We start from the raw sequence: 15,010 nt of genomic DNA on the forward strand, positions 1-15,010 counted from the left end.
GTACTCCCAGATGTCTTTTTAAAATATGTTTTTAGTTCATGTAGATACGTGTCTGTCTATGGGTATGTACACGAGTGTAGGTGATCACAGAGGCCAGAGGCTTGGAACTGCAGTTACAGGCTCTGGTGAGCCACCTGACGTGGGTGCTGGGAACCACTTTGGTTCTCTGTAAGAATAGCAAGCCCTGCCAGCCACTCCACCATCTCCACCCTCAGATGTCTAAATTTTGTTTCATATGTGCAAGAAGATTTTGTAGGTTTTATTTCAAAGATAAATCTTGACCTAAATAAATTAGGAACTCATTAAATATAAGGAGACTGTGACACAGTATTTTATTCACATGGATCAAGGACGGTCCTCACCGAGGACGGTCCTCACCGAGGACGGTCACGCACTGTGTTTTATCATTTTACGGTCCCATAGTTTGATATAAATGACAAGTTTTTGAAAGTAAGAGACAAATATGCTAAATAATGACAAGTTTTTTTCAGCATAATCACTATTTTAAACTTTACTCCCCATTTTTACATCGTTTTTCTTCTTTTTTACAGACCAAGATTAGATAATCACCCAAAGTCCATGACCTTGATAAGTCATCTTGAGGGCCACCATAAAGAATGTTCTATTTCCATGTGAACTGACAATAGTACATGATTAAATATTCATTCCTGAAGTTATGCTAACTTATTTGTGTGTGTGTGTGCGCTTGTGTACATGTGTGCTAAGTATCTAAGGTGGAGGACAAACTTAGGTGTTCCTCCCCAGGAGTCATCATGTCATTTTTGGACCCAGGGTCTCTCACTGGCCTGGAACTTACCAAATAAGCTAGGCTGGTTGGCCTGTGGGCCCAGGCATCTTCCTGTCTCCATCTCCATAGTGCTAAGACTACAAGAGTGAAGCACTACCCAACTCTTTCAAAATGTGGATTTTAGAAATGTGAATCAGTCCTTGTGCTTGCTCAACAAACGTGACCTATTAAAGTTATTTCCTGCTTGGTCTCCTGTTTACCCTATCCCCACTCCATCCCTTTGTCAAATCTCCGAACAAGGCTGGAAGCATAGCTGTCAATCAACATATTCTGTCGGTGGAAATGCAGAAATCATTTCATCTCACCAAAGTCAGGGTTACACTTGATTTAAGTCAGGTACAAGAGGGAGTATCTGTGATGTGAGTTCCAAAGGACATGCTGAACAAGTCGTGTGATCACACTTGTACCTGTGGGAGAACTCTATGCAGCAGGTCCTCTATGAGCCTGGAAACAGAAAATGTGTTTGCTTGAGTCATGGAGCACTTGGACAAAATGGTCCCCCATGGGTTCAGACAACCCCTGTCTTGGGAAAGGTGTCTCATGACCTGGTTGGGTGGATGTCCTAGAGGGCTCTGGATGGGTGAGGAGCAAGGAGCAGGGGAGGCCCAGCCAGCACCGGGACACCTGAGATTGACATGCTCAGCAATCCAATAATTCATCTTAAAGAAACATAGGTATGTGATTGTAGTGATTTAAATATGAATGGCCCCCATAGACTCACACGTTTGAATGCTTGGCCATGGGGAGGTGTAGCCTTGTTGAAAGTGTATCCCAGTGGAGGCTGGTTTTGAGGTTTCCTATGCTCAAGCTATGCCCAGTGTGGCACACAGTTTCTTTCCTGTTGCCTTCAGTTCAGGATGTAGAACTCTCAGTTCCTTCTTTGGAACCATGTCTGCCTGCATGCAGCCATACTTCCTACTATGATGATAATGGACTGAACCTCTGAAACTATAAGCCAGCCCCAATTAAATCTTTTCCTTTATAAGAGTTGCCATAGTCATGGTGTCTCTTCACAGCAATAAAACCCTTTATGAACAGTAAAAAAAAGACAGAAATCAGACTATTTTTAAAATCATTTAAAAACATTGAACAGAACTTGCTACCAGCCTAAGAGCTGCAGCCCTAGCAGTGTCTCTTTTCAGAGAGGTGATCCAGTGTGAGGAGACCCCTTCATTATAATTCATGTCCCTGGCTTTCCGGGATCCTCTAGGAAAATGGAACATGCCAGAGGAAGCTATTAAAGAGACAGCTATGTCTAGAATCTTCCCACAGATGGGATGAAGCAAGGGAAAGAAAGCCAGCCAGCACAGGCTGTCCAAAGACAGGACCCTGTGCAGAACACTGAGTTGAGGTGTCTGCTAGGAAGCATTTCCCTGCTTTCACCTCTGGAGGGTATCTCAAAAGACAACCCTCCAAATAGTGCCCCCACCCCCACCCCTGTACATGCCTCAAGGAGATGGCAGCTTATAAGCCAGTCCTTTAAGAAACATTAAATGGGACATTTCTCTCCCTTGGAGACCATCCCACTCCAAGGAGTTCTTGCTTCTTCATATATCTATATATCTATCTATATCTAATCAATATCTATATAGAAGCTGAGTGTGGTGGTGCACACCTTTGATCCCAGCCCTGAGGAAGCAGATACAGGTGGATCTCTGTGAGTCTGAGGCCAACTTGGTCTACAGAGTGAGATCCAGAACAGCCAGTGCTACACCAGAGAGACCTTAAGAGTGAAAACTGCTTAAAGGGAGAAAGAATCATTAGATGGGGCTGGAGAGATGGCTCAGAGGTCCTGAGTTCAATTCCCACCAACCACATGGTGGCTCACAACCATCTGTAATGGGATCTGATGCCCTCTTCTGGCATGAAGGCGTGCATGCAGGCAGAACACTGTGTACACAGTAAACCATGTTTTAAGGAACCATTCGATGTTTTGATAAACTGTGTGGCAGGCTGTGAGTAAGATGCTGAGGAGGTGAAGAAAAAGAGGCAGAGAACACAAGGATGATGGCGCATAAGAGGTCAGATGAAGAACTGTTCACAGTCCCTGACAGAGTGATAGTCCTGCAGGTGGAGGAGCTGGTAGGAGGTAGCCCTGACTGGAAGAGAGGACTCTGGGAAGACTTTACAGAAACCCGGGCTCCTGAGCAGGATCTTCAACCCTGACTGGGCATTTTCAGGTTGAAAGAGGAAGGCCAAACATGCACAACACATGTAGGCCCGAGATGGCCACTAGTCTGGTTTGAAAGACAGGCCCTTCCTGTGGCAAAAGATGAGGACGATCGTGAACAATAACCACCAATCTAGAAAGCTTAAACTTGATCCCCAAGTTTGTGCTTGTCTCTTCCTCTGAATCCCCTCTCTGTTTTCTTTTTTTTCTTTTTTTCTTTTTTTTTTTTCCGGAGCTGGGGATCGAACCCAGGGCCTTGCGCTCGCTAGGCAAGCGCTCTACCGCTGAGCTAAATCCCCAACCCCCTTGAATCCCCTCTCTGAACCAGAACGTCTACCTCCCTATTTCCTGCCTAAGCCAATAGGACAACAGCATTTTTATTGACAAGTGATTCTTCCACACAGTACAAGAGATTCTACACCTGGAGGGAGGGGAAGTTTTACAGGAGTGGCACTGGATTTGCCAGGTTTTAATGACCCATTTAAAATCCAAGCCTAGTTGGACTACACTGAGAACTGAGAGTGACACTTCATGGTTAGCGACATGAGACTGTGAGAGGAGAGGCCTCCGGGCCATCAGTTTTGAGAGGTGCGGTTAGAGGAAAGTGTATTTTGATGAGGAGATACACTGAGCACCATTCACTGTGGCGAGTAGAGAGGGACGTTGTAGAACCATGTCATAGCACAGGGGCTGGCATCTAGACTGCAAAGGATGACTGGCTTTTGATTGGCCTATAAACATTTTACTGTGAGAGAAAGGAGGGCAGAGCCTGAGGGGACAGAGGCAGATTAAGTGGTGGGTTTTGTGGTGATCAATCTGTGACTGCTTGCCCATGCTCTTTTTGAAGTGTGGGCTGGAGAAGGAATGGAAGCATTCCTGCCAATTGAGGAACTGGCCAGGACAGCCTTGTTTTCTGTTCCCTTTTCCCATGGAGTTTTTTCCTTTCTAGAGGTATACAGAAAAAACATTTAACTCTTCTCTGCTCTTTGCCACATGAAAGAACTTTTGATATGCTGTGACTAGCTAAATGGCTGGGCTTTCTTCCTACTGATAGCAAACGCTCTCCTCTGGTAGTCTTCAGGTAACATCTTTTAAAATATATATTTCATCTCTGCTACCCCAGACACAATTGGGAAAGTAGCCTGTGTGGTCACTTTCCCTGATTCTCACATGTCAATGGGCCTTTAGGTCTGGTCTTTCTTCTTCCCCATCATGGCAATCTCTGCCTCCTTCCTCTCTCTTGGTTCCTAGCAGGAGCCAATCTCAAAGTCCCGCCTCACTCTATCTGCCCAGCCATTAACCATTGCCTCTTTATTGTTCCATCAAAAACCAACTGGGGACAAGGACCTTTAGCATTTGGACATGCAGATTCCCAATTTTGAAGGCTAGATTAATTCAAAGCATTAGAACTAATCCCTAACATTTCACCTTTTCTGTCCAAATTAAAAAAAAAAACCTCTTAGACATAAATTGAGCATAACCTTAACAATTATGTAAATTACAAGGTATGATTGTATAATTAGTATCCAGTCCATTACATTTGTCAACTAGATAAAGTATTTTACCATCTACCCTAACTTAAACAGCGTACAATTCTATACCTGGACTATATTCTGATTTTAGTTTGCATTACCATCTGAAAAGCATGCTTGCAAATATATATCATATCTCTCAGTGCTAAATAACTTAAGTTTGCTTATGAGACTATAACTAGTCCAACCCTGTCAGAAATCCAAAAGCCTTGTATTTAACCTGGTGGTGTCTCCTGGCCCAAGACACTGACAGGGACTGTAACCGAGGGGAAGGTACAGATCCACTGTCACCTTTCTGAGGTCTGACTTCAGGTGATGGCACTTCTGGGTCCTTAATGTTCACGGAGCTTGTAGACATTCCCTTTCACCTGTTCTCAGGACACGTGTTCAGCCGATCTGAACCTGTTGGGGTTAATTAAGTTGAGGAGGTAAGCTGTGACTTCCACTTCAGTCAACTCCAACAGTTCCGAGGAGAGCTGCTTAGCCTCTGTAGCAGTTTGAAGGAGGACGGCCCCAGTAGGCTCATGTTTGAATGCTTGAAGCATGGAAATGCTTGGGAAGTACATATGTAAGAAGGTGCACTGTTGGGTGTGGGCTTGGAGGTTTCAAAAGCCCACACCAGTGGAGTTACCTCTCTGGCTTGTCCTTTTTGGCTGAACACATAAGATACCATGCTAGAACCAGGCCTGCCCATTCACTCTGACGTTATGGTCATGAACTCACCTTCTGAGACTGAACAAGCCTATAAATCAAACATTTGCATTTATAAGTTGCCTTGGTAACTGTGTCCCTTCACAGCTACAGAAAAATAACTAAGACAGTCCCTGAGACAGGATTGTGTCTGGAGGTTCTCAGCCCAGCAGCTACAACCTGAGTGTTTCACACTGGCCAGTAGAAGTTGACAGAAATATACTAGAAGTGAGATCTTTGGTATAGAAGCTGCAGAAAGGTGCTAGGTGATTTCTGAGTCTGGGTTAAGAAAATTACAGAACTGAGCCTAGCAGATGGTTGTGGTGCAAACCTAATGATCACAGTTCAAGCCTAGAACCCACCTAAACGTGGAAGGAGAGAATTAATTCGTCAGAAGTAGTCCTCTGACTGACCTCTACATCTGTGTGCACTGGCAATTATGTACGGGGTGGGGGGCAGGGGGGAGACAGAGAGAGACAGAGAGACAGAGACACGGAGGGAGAGAGAAGAATTTAAGAGAATACAACTCCAGAATTCCGAAAAGAAGGGGTTTCTAGTCTGGGTAGTGTTTCCCTTTTTATCTGCTTTGTTTTGAGACAAGGTGTTAACTGTAGTTTAGACTTGCCCAAACTCAGACACAGCCCAGACTGCTCTCCAACTCGCTGCAATCCTCCTGCCTCGATCTCTCAAACGCTGGGGTTACAATGTGAGGAAGGAATCACTTACGACATCTTGTTGTTACCCACATCCTTTCCTTTCTGTCTTTCAATTGGCACACAAGCAGGAAGTTTATGGTCCCCGGGCTCTCAAAGTAACCGCTGTTGATGCTAAGCATCTGGAAGGGGTAGGCCTGCGCGACTAGGCTCTCGCGGGAACCGGGACCCCGCCCCCGCCGGCCACGTGACCGCGCGGACCGCAGGCCCCGCCCCTGGGCTCCTAGAGGCCACGTCGACGGTAGCGGGGAGGGGCGACGGGTGGCGCGCGTGCGTGCCCCGCCCCTCCTGCGCGGCCCGGATGAAGAGTAACGCCATTACCGCCAAGAGCCGCCGAGAGCCCTAGCGGACGCGCACTGGACGCTGACCGGCCGCACCATGAGACTCCTCCCCCGCCTGCTGCTGCTTTTCCTGCTGGCCTTCCCCGCCGCCGTGCTGCTACGAGGCGGCCCCGGAGGTGAGGGGCGCGGGGCTGGGCTGGGCACCACGGCCGCCCCTCGGCCCGGTTCTCGAGGGCCGTGCTGACCCCCAGGACTCCCCCGCAGCTCGGCGCCCTCTGCGAGCGCGGGCCCAGACCGCGGGACCTACGCCAGGACCGGCCTCGCTTCTCCGCCCGCGCTCGCCGGGGGCTGTCGGTCCCCAGCTTCTGCGCTGACGTGTCGCTAGCCCCACGCCGGCGCGCCTCCATTCATTCGCCCTCTGCCGATTCTCTATCGCGGCGCCGTGTAACACCTTCGCTCGGTCCCCTCGCTTGCCTATCACGGTCTGTGTGGACCGCAAGGCTTAGTGTCCAAAACTGCCCTTCCTCCTGCTGCTTGTCAGCCGCTACCGAAGAGTCTTCTACCGGATGGTTTCCTCCTTTTGTAATTTTTCCCCTCTCCCTTTTCCAGCCAGTTTTTTGCTGGTTGGAAATATGCTGGGAAAAAGTCACTTCGAGCTTTTATGAATTTCTTCTTTCCAACGATTAATCTGGGATAAAAACTTGGCAGAATGTAAAAACGTAGAAACTTTTCCTCCCTTGCCCGTCATGTCAGGAACTTTGATTTTGTTAATTTATAAAAACAACTAGTTTGAGTGGTCACCAGAATTCCTTTCTTTCTCAAAGTTTCTGTGGCCCAGGGCATGAGAAATAACGACCCATGTTCATGAGCTCCTCAGCCAAGCAAACAGAAGTGATTGGTTTCTACTTAATGACTTTTATGACTGAATTATGACTGTTACGGATTTTGGCTGGGAGTGGTGGGGACACAAGACAGATGTTGGGACAGTCTCATGTAGGTAGCCCGAGTAGTCTCATGTTGGAAGTCCGTGGCTTTAGCTAGAGTGTCCTTGAACTTAGGATCCGTGTGCTTGTACCTCTGGAGTGCTGGGTTTCAGGTGTCTGTCACCATACCCCGTGGATGAAGAGGTGGGGATGAGCCCAGGGCTTCCAGCATGCAAGGCATGGAAGGCATGCTCGCTACAACCGTAGACCCTTTGGGGTTTTCTTCCTTTGTTTTTTTACATTGGCTTTTGAAAATGACCTGTAAACTATGAATGAACTGTTTTAACTCAGGAAAGTAAAAAGATTTTTTAAAAAAAATGCATGGTCTTAAAGATAACTGTTTTCTCTTGGGCATTGCACATGTGGCTCTCCCCACATTTTCCTTCCTACTGAATTGCCACATCATCGCTCTCCAAGAAGTGGTAATAAGAACTACTTGAACTTTAAAGGACTTTTTAGCGTTTTGCCTGAGAGTGATATAGTGTGATTTGTTGAGAAAGTTTTGTCAAGAAGTCTGATTTATAACTTAGCATTATGATTTTCCTTTATTTGATATTTTAAATGTCTGAAAATATGCTTGAAGTCATGTTCAAAAATAATTGGATTTTTTCTTTGCTACTAACCACGAAGCTACCACTATTTAATTTTATTATATTTAGTGTGTGCATTTGTCTGTCTCTCTGTCTGTTTGTTTTGCAGAGTATATGCAAAGGATAGAAGACAATTTGCAGGGTGCATTCCAAGAATCAAATTCACATGGTTAGGCTTGTGGCCTGCCCTGTTTTTTTGTGTCTTTTAATATTAAAAAAAATTTCCATTAAAATTATCATGCAGTAGTTAAGAGTACTAGTAAAAAATGTAAACATTTTTGTGCAATGCCATTGTTCATCTGACCAGGAAACAGTATTACAATAGGTAGGACATTTTCTTGTCTAGACCTGGTGTTTAAAGACAATGATAAAGGTCAACTGTTCATGTTTTATTTTATCTTCAGGGTCATTAGCTGTGGCTCAAGATCTTACAGAAGATGAAGAAACCGTAGAAGATCCAATAATCGAGGATGAGGATGATGAGGCTGAAGTAGAAGAAGACGAACCCACAGACTTGGTGAGTGCTATATGCTATATATAGAATATATATGATATATTCTGAGCTAGAGATTGTGTCTAAGAATGTGTTCTTTTCATAAGCAAGTTTGCTAATTATTTCATAAATTATATATATGGGTAGGTCTTTGTATAGTACTTGGATGTGAAAGCAAATGTGTGGGGAGGCCAGGGGTGTTGGATCACGGGGAACTGGAGTTACAAACAGCTGTAACCTTTCAGACATGGGTTCTCTGCAAAAGCAGTATGTGCTCTGAGCTATCTGCCTGGGTTCAAGTTGGCCTAGGGACAGTCATTGAGCATGAGCACAAGCGTTTTCTGGAGTACTGGGGAGACAAGATACACTGAACAAGTCAAGATCATCCAAATTGGGAACAGAGACAGACAGTAGAGTGAGGCCAGACCCTGAGCTATTACACATGGAGCCTGTGGCGTTTATCGTCCCAGCTCTGTCTTTTCTTTTTTGTGCCTATAACCTACCATTGACTCCTCTGGGGGTGGCAGGCATCTCAACCATGTAGCAAAGTACTATTCTGGGTACTAGGTTGAACAGATGAGCTATTTTCTCTGCCTTCTTTTTTTTTTTTTTTTTTTTTTTTTTTTTTTTTTCGGAGCTGGGGACCGAACCCAGGGCCTTGTGCTTCCTAGGTAAGCGCTCTACCACTGAGCTAAATCCCCAGCCCCTTCTCTGCCTTCTTAAAGCTGATAGTTTTTGGGTAATGTGTGTGTGTGTGTTTAGGGAGCAGGTGTTGAAGAGCAGGTGATAAAACTCGCCTTGTGTAAGTAAAGGTTAGGGAGGATTGCTTAGCAGTTAGCTCTGAAATTTGGGCTCTGATAATGACAGTAAGTACCTAGCTCAGAGCTGGAGAGATGATGGCTCAGCAGTTCAGATGCTGACCACTCTCCAGGAGAATTTGGTTTCTTTTCCCCTGCACCCACAGAGCTACTCACAAACATCTGTAACTCTAGAACAGGTTCCCTGTTCTAGCTTCCATGGATGCTACTTGCATATGGTCCATAGATACCCATGAAGGCAAAACACCCATTCACAGAAAGTTAAAAAAAAAAAAAAAAAAGCTCAAATTAGGGTCATTGCAGCATGCTTCCTGCTAATTTGGTAATTATTTCCTGCCAGGAGTACTGTCATCTGTCCTCCATAAATTTTTTTTTTTAATAAGTTTGTTTTCATTGTTATAGATACACCAGCCACTTAAGCTGGTGCCTTGCTCTGTTGTTGATTGTGTTGTTGTTAATGATTTGACATATAGGCACACAGTGTTTCCTCTGAGTAGAAGACCCTTAATTTGTGTACATGAACAGCTTTGATTAGATCAGTACATTCATAGTTGTAAATATTTGACCAGAGTAGTGCTTTGGGTAAGATAATTTAGAGTATTTAGGATTAGAGATGGTGTCCGGGGCTTTGAAATTTGAGCATACATTATAATAGTGGATTGTATCATTTTTCTGAATTACTTGAGCTTTCTGGCACTGGAATGTACTCATGTGGAGAAATGAGATCCAAAAGGGAAGAATTAGGTCTTTTTAAGAAGTTGGTACACATTTTTCTTGTTACAAAAGTAAAAGGTCAGGATGAGCTGAAACGGGAAGTAGACGTATCCTCGGTTGAAGGAAGGTGAGCTTGTACAGCCACAGCCGCTACAGAAGTTACCTATGGGGTGGTGAGCGAGGGCTTTGGGTGTAACTACTCCCCAGATTTCTGCATTAGCCACTTACACTCAGTCGTCAGGACATGGAGGAATTGGGAGATTATGGCAGAGTCCTGAGTTGTCTTGAGGTGCGTGCATACACATACACCCTTGTTAAGTTTTTCCAAAGTTGGAGGTTGAGGTAGGAGGTACGGTGATCCAGGAGGTGGCTTTTTCAAGGAGAGGCTCATGCACTGCACTCAGGATGTTCCAATTCTTAAAATCTTCCAGTGCAGAAAACTGTACTGTTTAGCTTGTGATAGTAGGGGGCAGTGTTCATGTTCTCTGCTTAAAAAAAAAAAAGAAGAAAGAACTACAGACTAGAACCAACAAAACAATCCAGTGAATTCAGTGATTCCCAGCCCCTCACACCAATCTTTATTTAATGTTGTCTCCCTTAGGCAGAAGAGAAAGAAGAAGAAGAAGATGTGTCTAGTGAACCAGAAGCTTCACCGAGTGCAGACACAACCATTCTATTTGTAAAAGGAGAAGGTAATGTAAAATGGTTCATTTTAATTCCAGTCTTACACGTGAATACTGATGTGTATAGTAATGCTGGTTTTTAAAGAGAAAAAAAAAATACTACTTGGTGTAGTAGAAACTAAACATTCTTCTCAAAGATACTTTTAAAAACATGATGTGTGCATGTGGGTTTACAAGTGGCACTGGGATCGTGAGGACAGCTTGCAGGAGGCCTCTCCTTCCCCTGTGAGCTCTGGGGAATAAACTTGGGGTTTGTTGGGCTTACATGCCAGTACTTTTACCACTCTGCCATCTTAACCAGCCCCAAAGCTGTCATTCTTGAAACGTCTTCTAAGCTGTGTCAGTAATGTCGTTTTGTTTTGAGGACTTGTGCTCAATGCCTGGAACTTTGTTAAAGAGCCAGCAATCACATGAAAAAGCTAGTTAGGGTGGTTCATGGAGAACATGAGGCAGCCAGCCTGGGATGGACTAGCACTGCAGAAACAAGAGAGCCCTTCCTCAGCAAGTGAAGGAGAGAACTGACTCCCACGAGTGGTCCTTTACATGTGTGCATCCGCACTCACACTCATACGAGCTGTCAAAAGGAATTTGTTTTGTTGACATTGAATTCAAGATCCTCCTGCCTCAGCCCCACAAGTGATGGGATTATAGACATGCATGGAATTTGGGAGTATATTTGAATGTTTAAATGTCAGGGAAATACTAAATGTCTATAACCAGGCCTTGGTTATAGCATAGCATTAATTTGAAAAAGAAACAAGAAACTTAAGTTTGCATATTCCTTGCTCCAAATGCATGGGACCAGAAGTGGTTGTTTGTTTTGTTTTGTTTTTGGGTTTTAGAATAATGAGCTATTTGGAGACGAGTTTGTTTATTTCATGTACATCTAATCACTGCAGCCTTGGATTTTTCCACTTGTAGCATCTTGCTGGCCTACAAAGGTTTAGACTTTGGAGCATTTCCAGTCTTCAGGTTAGGACTCCTGACTGCTGAGTACATTTCTTTATTGCGGGCTTTGTGGATATCATTGTTCTACTACTTTGCAGTATTTATTTAATCCCAGCCAACCCTGAGGGCATAGTTTTTGTTGATCTTGGGTTTACAGAGGTTAAGAAACTTGTGCTAGTGTTACCCAGAGCCTAAAGTAGATTTCAGAGACAGGATTCAAACCCAGATATGTCTGTTCTATAGTTTGTGTTGTACTAGGTGAGTTGGCCCATTAGACTATACAATATTGTAGAAGACATAACATCGGAAAGTATTAGTTTTCTTGGATCTTAGGTATTCTGTTTCCTGTATATCCCAACTTTATGCTCACAGAAAGTGATCGGACTGTTGGGGATGTGCTTGGTGGTTGTTCACACACCAAGAATGTACGGAACCCCATTCTGTTCTCAGCCCTTCAGAAAAGGGAGTTTGAGTTTGTGACTACTCATTTATTTTTATAGTAGCATACTGAGTTGTATAAAACTCTTGGGTGATAATCTTGCTTCCATGATTTTCTTAGCCTCTTATCTGGGTATTATTTGGCTGAAATTGCAATACCCAGTTTATGCCCTAAATTGGAATCCCAGAGAACAGACAAAAAAAGAATGAATTTTTTTCGCACTAGAGTGGTCTGCTGAGGGGAGTTCTGAATCCATGTTCATGTCTGCATTTCATTTAATCCTAACACCACCCCTCCTATTTTGTGTTTTAGATTTTCCAGCAAACAACATTGTGAAGTTCCTGGTTGGCTTTACAAACAAGGGGACAGAAGATTTTATTGTTGAGTCACTAGATGCCTCCTTCCGTTATCCTCAGGACTACCAGTTTTACATCCAGAATTTCACGGCTCTTCCTCTAAACACCATAGTGCCGCCCCAGAGACAGGCGACTTTTGAGTATTCCTTCATTCCTGCAGAGCCTATGGGGGGACGACCCTTTGGTCTGGTCATCAATCTGAACTACAAAGATTTGAATGTAAGACCTTTGAGTTGTGTTTTGTTTTGCTAGAGACTGCAGTGGACCTTTGTCCCGTCTGTTTAAGTGCTTATTTTGTGATTAAAACTGTAACAGGCACCAGGAATACAAAAAGGAACTGCTTGTCTCTCTCTACCTTTATTTATTCATATATATTTTTAGATTTATTTATTTTATGTATACATTGCTGCTGTCTTCAGACACACCAGAAGAGGGCATTGGGTCTCATTACAGATGGTTGTGAGCTACCATGTGGTTGCTGGGAATTGAACTCAGGACCTCTGGAAGAGCAGTCAGTGCTCTTAACCTCTGAGCCATCTATCCAGCCCTCTACCAACATGTATGAGGTGGTAAGAGAGGACCCAAAATAAGCACTAGCATAGTGGTTAGGGCGTGTGCCTGAGCTGTAGGTCACTGGTGCTGCTATGTGTGAGTGTGGGAAAGTGACTTGAGCTGGATCTTGACAAGGGCCAGGGCGCTTGCTGCACAGTCTGCTCTTACTTGGGTGCTATTGAATGGTCAGATATTTGTTCTGTCCCAATTTGGTGTAGACTTTCTGCTCATTTAAAGGCTTCTAAAGACTTTGTTACTGCTTTGGTCTTTTGTATACTCATTAGTAAAATACAATCACTTTAAAATACAGTTTTAGCAGTTTATCTGCTGATCTCACATATGCCTGAGAGAATGTACTACTGCAGGGGGTAGACCCCTTGTGACAGCTCTAGATGAGGGTGTGTTGACCCTTCCCTTTCCCAGGAGCTTCCTTCAAGGAGTGGGTTCACGCCTCCCTCACCACATGTTAATGCCTTAACGTTGTATCTTCAGCCAGTCCCTGCATTGCGATGTGCTTTCCTGTGAGTTAGTGCAGAAGAAAGGCTTTTCATTCTGTCTCCAATGAGACATATGAACAGCTAGGGTTATTTCAGGTCATTGTATCTTATCATTTCATAGTTTTTAAGTAGGGTTCAGTTTTGGTTTCTTTGTAATGCTTCCTTTGTGGAAGAGCAATTGTGTGTGTCCCAGTGGTTCCCTAATCAAACTAAAGTTTGATTAAATTGTCAAAATATTTTTTTAAAGATTTATTTAATGTATATGAGTACACTGTCGCTGTCTTGAGACACAGCAGATGATGACATTGGATCCTATTACAGATGGCTGTACTTTGAGATTAGTGGGAATTGAACTTAGGACCTCTGGAAGAGCTGCAGCCCATCAAAATTGTTTTAAGATGATAGTGGAAAAAATACTTTTGGTCTGGAAGTCTTTGGTTTGTTCCTTAAAGTAGAATTGGTTTCCAATCCAGCTTCAGTTTAGAGCATATTCCTGGCTTTATGCCTCTGCTCCTTAAGTGATCTCCCCACCCCCCCACCCCCCCACCCCCCTGCAGCTGCTGCTGTCCTTGTTTGCCAGATTGCAGGTGGAAGCTGGAGCTGCTGAGGGGCTCTGTGGGCTCTGCTGCTTTCTGCCAGTGCTCTGACCTTTACTGCTGTCCCTGCTCCTGAAACCTCTACCTTCTGCTCCTTGCAGAATGTGGAGGGTGGTTTTGGAAAGGAGAAATAACATTGTATGGTTTTGGACCTGACATTGACTGTTGTCTCTTACAGCTAATGGCGGGAAAGTCAAGTGTATTAGGATAACAGTTTTGGGAACACTTATAATTTTTATTCTTTGAGCACATCTCATGTAAATTTTAACATCTGTTTCTTAAACAGGGCAACGTATTCCAAGATGCTGTCTTCAATCAGACGGTCACAGTCATTGAAAGAGAGGACGGGTTAGATGGAGAAACGTGAGTAAAGCTGCACCTGCACGTCTGGAGCTCACAGCTTACCCAGAGCAGTGTGCTTGGATTGCAGGGCGCCTTTGAATGCTCACACTGTAATGGCCTTACAGAGTTGATGAGATACCACACAGAGGCCATACCTTATGTGTTCTTGTGCCTGTTACATAAGTCAGGAAGAGTAGGCCCTGAAGCAGTGCCGCCACAGACACAGCAGCTGATTGCTTCCTCTGCTCTGCTCCCTAAGTTGAGCCTTAGCTTATCTAACTTCATGCCTCTGAAATAATTGCATAAGTTAGGTTGTTCCTTAAAAAGTGTTTGGTTCTGAGTAGAGAATTATCTGTGACCTTAAATGTGACTCACTTGAAGGAATTTACAAATCCAATTATGAAAATGATATAAATGTGAGGAAGAACTCCTGAAACAGTCTTAAACTGAGTTTGAAGGAAAACACATTTTAGATGGGGGAAATTTTTATTGGCAAAGTGTTCTTAACTAAGTAGAAGGAAATTTGTAAAGCTTGTTACCTGGAATTAATTAAAATGGTGTATTTTTCTTGCATGTTGTTTGAAAAGCTATTGTAGCACGTATTGATATTTATTTTTAGTTAGATGTGGTGTTTATGGATTAACATCGGCTTTTTTTTCTGTGCCAGAATTTTTATGTACATGTTCCTTGCCGGCCTTGGACTTCTAGTTGTTGTTGGCCTTCATCAACTTCTTGAATCTAGAAAGGTAATTATGCATGAGCAACCCTGAAAGCTACATTCAGAGTCACAGTACTGACTGCACTG

At 44.0% G+C, this 15,010-nt stretch overlaps 2 protein-coding genes and 1 long non-coding RNA gene across 12 annotated transcripts in view; 2 read left to right on the top strand and 1 right to left on the bottom strand.

The window, feature by feature from the left end:
* Cage1 (cancer antigen 1) overlaps nucleotides 1-673 on the top strand; it is a 38,070-nt gene extending 37,397 nt beyond the window's left edge. For all 5 annotated transcript variants that reach the window (XM_006253808.5, XM_006253811.4, XM_006253810.5 and 2 more), the window contains one exon: nucleotides 552-673. In XM_006253808.5, the coding sequence (XP_006253870.1) occupies nucleotides 552-636 (85 nt within the window). In that variant the 3' untranslated portion in view covers nucleotides 637-673. The remainder of the gene's footprint in view (nucleotides 1-551) is intronic.
* LOC120097850 (uncharacterized) lies at nucleotides 308-6,081 on the bottom strand. 4 transcript variants are annotated; one of them, XR_005495678.2, is made up of 3 exons: nucleotides 5,927-6,081; nucleotides 4,731-4,912; nucleotides 308-1,252 (listed from the first exon to the last, which is right to left on the bottom strand). It is a non-coding gene; the product is annotated as an uncharacterized LOC120097850 (long non-coding RNA). The 4 variants fall into 4 exon arrangements; XR_005495677.2 differs by having other exon boundaries at nucleotides 4,802-4,912; nucleotides 5,927-6,077; XR_005495679.2 differs by lacking the exon at nucleotides 4,731-4,912 and having other exon boundaries at nucleotides 5,927-6,080.
* Nucleotides 6,082-6,135: 54 nt separating this feature from the next.
* The window catches only part of Ssr1 (signal sequence receptor subunit 1), a 28,150-nt gene continuing 19,275 nt past the window's right edge, over nucleotides 6,136-15,010 (top strand). For 2 of the 3 annotated variants that reach the window (XM_039095878.2, XM_063276579.1), the window contains exons 1-6: nucleotides 6,136-6,370; nucleotides 8,172-8,284; nucleotides 10,394-10,484; nucleotides 12,175-12,437; nucleotides 14,150-14,226; nucleotides 14,873-14,951. In XM_039095878.2, the coding sequence (XP_038951806.1) occupies nucleotides 6,292-6,370; nucleotides 8,172-8,284; nucleotides 10,394-10,484; nucleotides 12,175-12,437; nucleotides 14,150-14,226; nucleotides 14,873-14,951 (702 nt within the window). In that variant the 5' untranslated portion in view covers nucleotides 6,136-6,291. The remainder of the gene's footprint in view (nucleotides 6,371-8,171; nucleotides 8,285-10,393; nucleotides 10,485-12,174; nucleotides 12,438-14,149; nucleotides 14,227-14,872; nucleotides 14,952-15,010) is intronic. The other variant, NM_001008891.3, reaches the window with a different exon arrangement.

The sequence above is a fragment of the Rattus norvegicus genome, chromosome 17 (genome assembly GCF_036323735.1).
Source record: "Rattus norvegicus strain BN/NHsdMcwi chromosome 17, GRCr8, whole genome shotgun sequence".
Taxonomy (NCBI): Eukaryota; Metazoa; Chordata; class Mammalia; order Rodentia; family Muridae; genus Rattus; species Rattus norvegicus.